Source organism: Ornithodoros turicata, chromosome 2 (assembly GCF_037126465.1).
Source record: "Ornithodoros turicata isolate Travis chromosome 2, ASM3712646v1, whole genome shotgun sequence".
NCBI lineage: Eukaryota > Metazoa > Arthropoda > Arachnida > Ixodida > Argasidae > Ornithodoros > Ornithodoros turicata.
In genome coordinates, this window is record NC_088202.1 from 51,692,769 (window position 1) to 51,703,632 (window position 10,864).

Genomic DNA, 10,864 nt, shown 5'->3' on the forward strand with positions numbered 1-10,864 from the left:
TTGTGAGGAGCCTCACCGATGAGGCCGTGAGGCCCTTTGTGAAGAACCTCGCCGATGAGGCCGTGAGGCCCTTTGTGAGGAACCTCACGGATGAGGTCATGGGTCCATTCGTGAAGAGCCTCACGGATGAAGGGGAAGCCACTGTATCCCCTCGCTTGGAGAAGGTGCGCGGCAGATAACATCACTCTGCGCGAAGGGCCAATGGAAATTCGAAGATCTTCGAGGATCGCCATGTTCCGTTCTTAGGTTTCATTCCTCCATATACAGGGTGGTCCACCAACCATAATAGAAATTCAGAGTAAAAAAAAACGTTGGCCCCGGAGAGACATGCGGTCAAGGGATTTTTTTTCTGCCATAACTTTTGCCACATATTGGTAACATTTTTATTTCATTTTAATTGACGGAAAGTTAATATCTTGAATTGAACTCCGAAATTTTCCAAGGCAACCTGACATTTTCTTTGCGGAAATGGGTTCCCCGTGGTCATTTTTCTCAGTATAGCACATAATCCCACTCGTAATGCAATGGCAATTGCCGAAATAAATTCGTCGAAAATCCGTGGAGACTGAGCCCTTGGCTCCGCCTCTTTTTTGACGGCGCTAAGTTTGAGCGCAAAGCTGCGCAACGGTTCCCGTTTATTTCGAACGAAACCGGTTTATTTCGGCAATTGCCATTGCATTACGAGTGGGGTTATGCGCTATATACTGAGTAAAATGACGACGGGGAACCGATTTCCGCAAAGAATACGTTAGATTATGTTCTCAAACTTGAAGAGGGATCTCAGAGGACGGAGATTTCAAAACGATAGTGAGGTGCAGGAGGCGGTTTTCCAGCATTTTGCGGACAAAACTTCGGACTATTTTTCCAAGGGTATAAGAGTGCTGGTTGAAAGGTGTCAAAAGTGCATCGAAGTTAAGGGTGACTATGTGGAAATGTGATACACTTGTTTCGTCTCTATGACTATTAAAAGTTGGTCGGGACGGAAACTTATGGAACCACCGTCGTATATGACTAAATAGCGCCGTAAAATAACACTTACTTGTCTCTTCAAAAGGCATAGCAACTGCACCGAACTTCCATCGAGGACGGTGAATACCGGATATCCACAACTGTTTTAGGGGTTCGGTCATCGCAATCCCGAAAAACGACACGAAAGTTGTGTTTTCTTTTGTGAATCACAATGCACTAAGCAACATCTATGGTACAGATAAATTGGTTAAAAAGCAAGCGAGCAGGTGGGTAAGATCCATGACGAAAACCCGAGACTGGGAAAAAGACGAAAAACAGACGACACAAGAGAGAGACTTTGTGTTGTGTCGTCTGTTTTTCGTCTTTTTCCCAGTCTCGGGTTTTCGTCATGAAACATCTATCTCTAATCATCGCTCAACAACATAGTCACACATGCAGTAACCAGTCACCATTAATAAAAAGCAGGAAGTGTATTGAAAGTAGAAGAGACAAGAACAGCGGCGCATAAAGCACAACAAAGAGGACAGGAGCCGCAAGACCCGACTGGAGCCTGGACAGGAAGCAAGCCAACAGCAGCCAAGCAAGCGCCGCACAAGACCGGATGAGGTTGCTCGTGACGTCACGACTGTTCAAGGTGCGGTTTTCAGTCGCGGGCTAAAGGTGCAACTTTAGAACTGTGTTGAAAATTCTCGGAGCCGAATATAAACGAAATATTTTGCATGGTGCCTCAGAAACATATGCAGAAACATCTGATAATGCCTCTTTACTTGATGTTTGTGGTCCAGACTGTCCTTTTATTCAGGTCATTCTGAAGGGCTATTTGGTGGGCAGGTGGTACGATCATAGGATAACGTACGCAATCATCGGTATAAAGTGGGACAGATGGTAAAGCTGATGGTTAATATAGATGAGAAAGAGGAGTGGTCTTAAGACCGAACCTTGAGGTACACCAGATGTTACCGCAGCAAAACGGGATGTGGATTGATTGACATTGACGGATTGAGTGCGGGACTTTAGAAAAGCGGAAATCCGTGCAAGAGTTGTTGAAATTATGTTATAAAAAGAAAGCTTGTCCATTAGTTTATTAAATTTTTATCCATATAATGCGGAACTGGAAACTTACGCATGCCACACTATTATTGCCACGCTGCCGTCTGCGTGATATATCAATACGCGCTCGAGCACGTTATACCTGTTCTCCTTGCGAAATTTTGCTCGGAGCGTACTTCGGCGCGATTTTCGCGCTCAAGTACGCCCCATGCAGTTCCAGCTCAACTGACTGGCGCTATCCCTCGACATTTTTCAAATTTCGTTTGCGTTGACCAGGAACTTTGCCCTACCGTATCACCCGTTCAGAGCAACTCAACAAGCACTTACCTGATCGGCAACCGCTCAATGTAAGGTAAGTTGTAAACTCGGGTAGAGCCGCATTGTGAAGGAATAATGGAACAGAAACTGCATGGAGCATAAAACGAGATCGTTAATCGAACTCCGTTGAAAAGTTGGGACAGCTGTTGTTTCACATATCTCGAGGCAAATTTAATACGATCCCGCGAGATAATTATTGCTATGAAACGGGCCATTTTGAATGAACGTTTTTTTAAAGTTTATGTCAAAACCAATGTGCAACTTTGGTACACACAGAGCGAGGGACAACAGCAGGTGTGACAGGGTCGGCGCGCTTCCAACATCAAATACATTAAAGAAAACTGGTGACATCAGAGCCAAACGTCCGACGCTGGAGCGACTGCCGGTTTCACACAAACGGTTTCCTCGACCTTGTTTTTCATGGAGCCAAAACGGACCCGTTGGAACCCATACGAGGCTCCATTGCGCTTAGCACTGGCATAGCCAGAGGGGGGGGGGGGGTTCAAACCCCCAGAAATCGTACCTTTTGTAGCGCATTTGGGAAACGGAGACGATGGGGGAATCCTCGTACCCCAGGCAAAGTCCAGATAGAACCCCTCCCGAAATATTTTTCTGGCTATGCGGCTGGTCCATAGATTCTACTTCTGAAGCAAACGGATGACAAGAATGTTTGTGTGAAATAGTCCTATATAGCAGGGCAAAGTGCCAACATATTGGTGGAAATGCTTCATGCTTGATAATAGAGTGCCTCATTGGGTGACGTTCAAAATCTCTGGTGCCACTGGGATAACGACTTTTGCCGAACTCTAAGCGTGTTCGTCGACTCAGTCCAAGCAGCACAGTGTATTGGAAGTTCAAGTACACAGGTGGTGGTTGGAAGGCGCTTTATCAGTGCGGTGCTTCATTGCGCACAGGCGACCGCGAAGGAAAGAACATAGATCCAGAACTCGTCTTCGCCCCCCTACCCCACCCAGATATGCACTCACGCTTTTAGTATATTGTGTTGGTTGGGTATAGTTTTCGGCGAACAATTTCCAGAGAGTTGAAAATGAATCATTCACCGGATGCGACCTTGCGATGCCCGTTTCAGCGAAGCCCGCAGCACAGCTTTAGAGAATAGAGAGTGTTAGTAGAACGTTGATAACGTCACCGGGAGCCAAAGCTTTCTCTGGCGCTGTCTAGGTGATGCCTGCATATCGAACATTTGTTACTGCGGTTACCACATAGACTGAAGTCTTGAAGTATTATGGGACGGTTGAGTAACCGTAGGTCCTGGGTTGAAAGTTTTGCATTCCGTGTACATATAAAAATATTATCGTCCGGCCATGGTTGGGGAACGAGATGGGAATGCCTCTCTACCAAAAAACGAACGTATAGAAATTACTCACTGGAGCAAGGGGATCACAGGCTGGGTGTCTCGTTGACCGACCCAACGACGTGTACGGCGCTTCAGATACCAGCGAATTACTTCGTTCTCCCGGCGAATGCGCCAATTAAATCATACTGGAATGTCTAACTGTGAAAATAAGAATCCCGAGACGTTACCGAGTATTACCGAGCCATTTGACGAATATAGTCATGTTTGCTGGAGAGTATCATGGGACCTGGGCTGGCTTCATAGGGTGCTCAGTGGACGTTCGCCGTCTGAGGAAAACAGCAAGACATCACTGCCGGTGCCGGCTTTCGAACAGGATCACCTCCCAGTCTCTGTGAGGAAACCATCATCACAACCACTAAGACACGACTCCAGGGCAAAAGATGATGAGAGATGAAAGAAGACAACATACGCAAGTGGCATTGCTATGCAAGTGGCCTTGGAAAGAATATCGTCACGGTTTGGAGCGCGGGTAAGCACCCGGAACGTTACTATTCCCCTTCTGTGTGTGGGTACTGCCATCTAGTGAGGAGGAGCGTTGCCAACCGCATATGCTGTAAATATGCGCTGCTAGTGTTTCCTCTTCCATCGAATAATGTATCAGTAATGTCAATTTTGTTGCTCAGATGTTTGCGTTAAATCGCTAAATATTGTGTTTGAATGCCAAGTTCGGCAAGTGCTGAGATATCACAGATACCGGTGGTAAGCGCTAACTTCTCTACGGATGGTTTTGTTATCGCAAAATATTCATGCGGGCGCTGTTGCAGGTTTTCGTTCATGTGCACTTGTAGGTTCTACATCATGCAGAATATTGAACCTGCAGTGCTAAATTACATATGAAATCTCCATACCAATTGTTAAGATCACAATGCCACTAGGAGTTCGGTAGACACAGTGCAGTTGCTTGTCAGTATCGTTTACTACGTCGGGTGAAGCATCCTGAAATTGGTGTTCTGTTGAGGATGGGAATGCTTTAATAGTCGGCAACTCAATGTAGTGTGCCAAATGCTCCGCATTAGTGCTCTTTACAAGCACTCGGGGATATGCGTAACATTTTCGTATAAGGGGAGACGGGGGTGGAATTCAGTAGGGAAGGATAATAACCCATAATTGTTGACCTCTGGACTTTATGGTAGATGTCCGTTTTATTTTTTTAACTTTTTTTAGAGGGCTGTACTATTCTTATTGCGTTATTAGGGGCAGTTGTGGGAAGTGCTGAAAAAATCTCTGCAAGCTTAAAGTCGAAGCATGTCAACGTGCGTGAACAATGAATATGAATGAACAAGGAACAATGGATGAATGCATGAACAAGGCATAACAAGGGCTCGTCTACATTCGAGTAGACTGAGTTTCAAGCTTCATGACTAGTTTCACGATCGAATTTTACATGCGTCCGGCCAAAACTTTTGTATTGTCGACCTATTCTCTGAGTAGATCGAAATGAATATCTTCTATCAGTTACACCCCTTCCGACAGGCCGTCACAAATTTGAGTAGCACTGGTCGTTCGGCGGTCCCCCAGGCAAACTAACTTCCATAGTACGTGCTTTGTGTCATCAGCAATCAACTTCCTGTCATGAAAAGGTCCGATCCTGATTAGAGTTGTTGTCTCGAGTGTACCATGTCACACGTTCGTGTGGCTAACAGTAGAGTGTTTTGGTAGTGCGTACGTCAGAAAATTAAATACCAGGTGCACAATCCGCACGCGCCGAACGTTGCTTTTCCCGTTAGCGTTCGTAGTGTGAACACGGTATTCCCTTGCGTATACGGTACAGCTAAAACTCTCTAGTGTCGTATGCAGCCGACGGCCCCCTGTACGGTTTTTGAAGTACCCAAATTCGCTGGGTATATTGTGAGATTACATTGTAGGAGATAACAGCCGGTGCTCTTCTCGAGTGACCAGACTCCACAGCTTTTGACGGACGGTGGCACGGGGTTAACGTACCGCGAGCGAAGTTTGTCCAGGTACGAATGTTTAGAAAAGACACGTGCTCAGCTACGCGTTGTCTAAATGCGTCCGAAAATAGTGTTTCCAGATCTCGTACTGTCGGCTCCTTCATCAAGTCAACACCCCATAAAGAGAAATGAAAAGTTACAGGCAAGTTTTCGGCTGACGCACCACGATCGCTTTGAAACAAATCACTTCATGATTGTGCAGACAGCTTAGCTATACACTGCACTTCCTTTCTCCACTTTATATGACACTGTTCCAGGCTTTCGTCCAGTATAGTGTGATTTCAGAACCAGAATTGCAAGCAAGTTAGCAGCTGCATTCCAAACTTAGAACACCCGAGACGTGAATTGATATACAAGCGACAGACACGCTTATCTTTCCAGATAGCTGTGTTTGCTCTAGCAGTTTACCCACAAGTCCGAACAGTTCACAGCTACAATAAGGAGTCCTACGGAGAAGCAACGGTGGATCGAATAAGCTGAACCAGGTTCGTACAGTACACCTATATATTTTATGCAGCGTGTGTTCTAAGATGTTCGTGGTATTTCGTGATTGGCGGTATGCCGTTCAGTTTCCGTAGCAACCGCAGCTTGTTTACTGGGACTGGTTTAGCGTAAAGTTGTAGATCTACATAATGTTTCACTTGTCGGGCTTTGCCGAATTGCATGCACGGCTGCACCTAGGCCACTTTTCTTTCTTACCTTTCGTTTTTAATGGACATTTGACTGTCTTCACGAGTAGATGGTGATGTGGTAAAGTAGTCGAAAACGCAGTCCGAATGCTTGTTAATGCAGAAAAGCAAGAAGTTTCGGTAGTACACACATGTACACTCAACAAAAACAGAAAACAAACAGTCGACAGCATAAAAGCTGATGCTTTTCAACCCTCAGACAGCCCTTCATACGCTGAGTGCTTGCAGTTGAAGGGTAGTATTCATGGAACGAATCCTTCGAACCATATGTCAAGCTTTGCTGTTTACGTGTTCAGTGAGATGCTCAAATATGGTTTACATCCAGTAGGCTGCGAAAGGATGACGTAAGGAGAGGAAAGTTCAACACTTGAGTGCATATCTTGAAAACAGGGCCTCCACAGAGGTTACTGAATTCCAGGTACAACAAGATGTACAGACACGGTTATGGAGCATATTAGATTCTACTAGTGAGTTCGCGAATTTGATTTTGAACGTTTAGGGCTGACGTGACCACGCTTTTACGCGATGGTTTGATATATCATTTCAGAAACTAATCCCTCATACTATGGGCAAGCTCACACTACTCGCACTCCTACTAGTCGTCGGCGTGGCCCACAGCTCCAATGAAGTCATCGTTTCCGTAGCGCAAGGCAAAGTGCGTGGAGAGAAGATCACAATTCTAGGAACCACTGTTGCAGCTTACACCGGCATACCTTACGCCCACCCCCCCGTCGGTGAACTGCGGTTCCGGAAACCTCAACCCCAAGTAAAATGGGAGGGAATTCAAGATGCAACACACTGGGACATTGCATGCAAGCAGGCTCCGGTGGCGAATTTGACGGACAAAGTGTTCAAATACACGGAAGACTGTCTAGTGTTGAACGTTTGGTCGCCGGCGAAACGCACGGACCCAAAATCTGTTGCTGTATGGATCCACGGCGGTGGCTTCAACTACGCGTCTTCTGCTTTCGACGTCTTCAACGGGTCGGTGCTCGCAGCTACACAAGACATTGTGGTCGCATCGATTAACTACCGGCTAGGGATTCTTGGCTTCCTTGATGCTGATGTTCCAGAGGCCCCTGGTAATGTCGGTCTTTTCGACCAGGCGCTCGCGCTGAAGTGGATCCAGGAAAATATACATGCCTTCGGAGGTGACCCGAAGAGAGTCACGATCATGGGTGAGAGCGCAGGGTCCATGAGCGTTAACAGTCATATCCTGTCACCCGTTAGTGAAGGCCTCTTCCAAAGAGCCATAATGATGAGCGGAACTTTGTATTCCATGGACTACGTTGACACGACTCACGAGAGCATCATTAAGGGGAACGCCGTCGCGAGATCTGTCGGTTGTGCTACGGATGATAAAGACTTGACGAGCTATCCGGTCGAGGTTCTAAAGTGTTTGAGGTCGAAGTCGGCGGAAGAGCTCTGCCTGGCGTCCTCCGAAATTGTAAGCCCTCGCATATTTGTTTTCCTTCCCACGTTTCACAACGAGTTTCTGCCTAAGCGCCCGATTTCGGCGATGCAGCGGGGATTTTTTCAAAGCGTTCCCGTGTTGACAGGCGTGGTTACAGAAGAAGGTTCGTTCTCGGCTATTTATCCCATGGTACACGAGGTACTCAGCGAGGATCTTGAAGACGTGGACAAAGAAACGTTGAAGATTGCCCTTAGAAGAATGGTCGGATCGTGGATGAAGTACGACGTACCCGAAATGGTAGAATATTATGAAGAGGCAGCGTATGACGACAAACAGCTACTTCGGAGAAAGAACGTTGAGCGTCTGGGAGACAGAGAGTTCTACTGTCCCACCACGCAGTTCGCGAAACACTACGCAGCACGGGGAAATAAGGTGTATTCGTACGTCTTCGGACACAGGTCTCAGAAGAGTTTGTATCAAAAATGGATGGGAGTGCCGCACAGCTCTGATATTGAGTACTTCCTGGGCTTACCTCAGGTGTACGGGGAGCGGAGTACGGACGAGGACAAACGCATGGCCAAGCTTACGGCAGATATGGTGGGAAGCTTCGTTAAGACAGGGTGAGTGTCTTGCAGATTTTTTTTGCGTACTCAACTTCACAGACAGCCTTTTTGTTTGCCAGGTGACACTCGTTGATTTCTTAATGTTGACTAGGGCAACACACAGAGTATACCTCTTGGATAAACCACCAAATTCATGGGATAAATGGTGGACATGGGGAAGTTTCCGTTTCAGGTACCGCAACCGAACCAGGGCGACAGACAAAGTGGCAGTGAAAGAAAGAAAAATGTTTTGCAAAGCTCCCAACTTCATTTATGCGTTTTGCGTGGAAGCGCGTAATGTTCACGAACTGTATTTATATCTTGCGTACACAGTCTTTGAGCGAGGTGCTTAAAGTAGCACAGAAGTCATTTTTAACACCCTGTTTTGTTCCTATAAAACTGTTAAGCAGGCCAGTAAGATGCACCATGCGAAGTAATTCACACCACAGAGTCATAGTTATCCCAGAAATTGAATTTAAAATACGCCACAAAAAGCAACCGTGCGCAACGGTGGTGAAGAGCAGTACCAGCCTGTGATCTGCCTGGAACCTCGCGCTGACGCTATAAGGAGAACGCTCGCTGATTGGTCTATAGGAATGTTGTCTGCTACTCCGCTGTCGTCTGCTACTCGGCTGTTCGGGGTTCTGAAAAAGCCTTTCTCCTGGCTCGGTAATGATTCGGCCGCTCCTTCTATCCCCAATTCTCCGGGAGAACTGGCAAAACTGGTTTACAGCGGCAAAGGGACAAGGCGCTGATCCCCACTGACCGGCAAACCAGAACAAGTTCTCCTTATAACGTCATCGCTGACGTGGCATTATACCTTCTCATCCTCGTTACACCTGGAGTGGCGAGCTAAGGGTGAACGCGCGGAGCCATGTTTATGTGAGCTTTTTCTGGGAAACAAATTGCACACATCAAAACCTTTCGCGCTATTGGGTATTATGACACACACGCTTTCATCAGACGTCTTAATATGAATTTTTTTTGGATGGCCCTCTGTACTCCTTTAAAGGGACGGTCGCATTCGTTCCATTCGATTTCGAAAGTATAGTGTCATTTTATTCCTCCTGGACTACTGGCCACGGTATCCCAAATCCTACGCGAAATAGAGGTGTAGTTCGACCGGTATTCGATGGAATACATCACATGAGCAGTCGGCAGATATTGAGGGCAAGCCGGAACTGCTTGTTGACACCACTTTACACACACGTCGTTTCTACCTGCTTCCTTCCGTACTCTCTCCATCTATCCTTATCTGTACGCCGCTCATAGCCACATTTGCTTCGCGGCTCTAACAGGGAATTAAAAAAAAAACTCGCTTTTACCTCTTTCGATTGCCTCACAATGCAGATTATCTTCAATGAAGAGTGCAACAATGTTTGAATGCATGTGTTTCAGGACTCCTTCCTTCGGAGATGAAGTCTGGCCGATATTCACTGAAGCGGATCCCGTTGCGATTCAACTTCAGCTCGAAAACCGCAACAAAGTTCGCAACTACCGACAGGAATATTGTGAGCTGTGGAAGAACTACTTTTGACATTTACAGTAACGACTGGATATACTGCAGCTAAGAGGCACTTGTATCACTACTTCTATTTTGGCCTTTTACAAAATCGCTTCCCTACAGAGCCTCTGAATAGCCGCAACTAAAACACTTCTTTGTCCTTTCCTTGCAACCTGTCGTCCTTCACACGTATAGTTCAATGACTCCATAATTTTGAAAGTCTCGTAATTCGTCTAAATGTTAAATTATTATTGTGTCTCATGGTTGAGGTGCAGGGAATGGGGAGACTCGCCTCGGACTCGGAGACTCGGAGAAAGAAAAAAAAAAGAAAACGATACATGACATGGGCTCGCGTGTGACCGCAAGATCCAGATATGCCTCACACGTGTGCGTTCTGTGACCAATCTTGTTTGTGTTGTTCAACAAGTTGTTCAGTGAACAATCATCAAAACATGTTTGTAATGATTTATGCGGCTTAAAAGGTTAGTGAAATTGTGTGAGTATTGACAAACAAAACGTCCCTTCGTTACAACAGCTTTTTTTATTACTTCGGATGAATTTACTAAACGATAGTGCTACCAATTTCATCGTGATTCGTGCATGGACTTGGGGTGTATTATGCTCACTCCAAGTTCAATCGCGTTACAGAAGCCGTCTTGTTTTTTACTTGTCCATGTAGTTTGTGAAAGTGTGTCTTGCAGCGAAACAAGGGCGTCTTGAGAATCTGCGAACCAGCAAATACGCAGGAATTTATTAAAGTACCTCCGGAAGCTATGCTACCAGTGGAGTCTTTCGCGGAAACTGCGCATTAAACAGACAGATAATCGTATCCCTTCAGGGTTTCGTAGTACGACTCAGCATGTACACCATCACATACTTTACGTTGCACAATAAACACAATCCAGGGGCGCTATTCCCGTCAAACTAATCGACCTCGATTAGTTTGTGTCTCGCCTATCATTGGTGGTTACGTGAAGAAGGCGTGAAG

General features: G+C 46.1%; 1 protein-coding gene across 2 annotated transcripts; it reads left to right on the forward strand.

The window, feature by feature from the left end:
- The first annotated feature begins 4,326 nt into the window (after positions 1-4,326).
- Positions 4,327-10,650, forward strand: LOC135385398 (cholinesterase-like). Of its 2 annotated transcripts, XM_064614691.1 has the most exons (5): positions 4,327-4,414; positions 6,049-6,152; positions 6,775-6,823; positions 6,904-8,390; positions 9,771-10,650. In XM_064614691.1, the coding sequence occupies exons 4-5, from the start codon at positions 6,922-6,924 to the stop codon at positions 9,907-9,909; spliced, it is 1,608 nt and encodes a 535-aa protein (XP_064470761.1). In that variant the 5' UTR covers positions 4,327-4,414; positions 6,049-6,152; positions 6,775-6,823; positions 6,904-6,921; the 3' UTR covers positions 9,910-10,650. The 2 variants fall into 2 exon arrangements, with proteins under 2 accessions (XP_064470761.1, XP_064470760.1); XM_064614690.1 differs by lacking the exon at positions 6,775-6,823.
- Positions 10,651-10,864: the final 214 nt, after the last annotated feature.

What these genes read in the sequence shown, in the direction of transcription:
- LOC135385398 (XM_064614691.1), top strand. Translation starts at nt 6,922, where the DNA reads ATGGGCAAGCTCACACTACTCGCACTCCTACTAGTCGTCGGCGTGGCC. An exon ending in GGAAGCTTCGTTAAGACAGG is followed by an intron (nt 8,391 to 9,770) that starts GTGAGTGTCTTG and finishes CATGTGTTTCAG; the next exon opens with GACTCCTTCCTTCGGAGATG.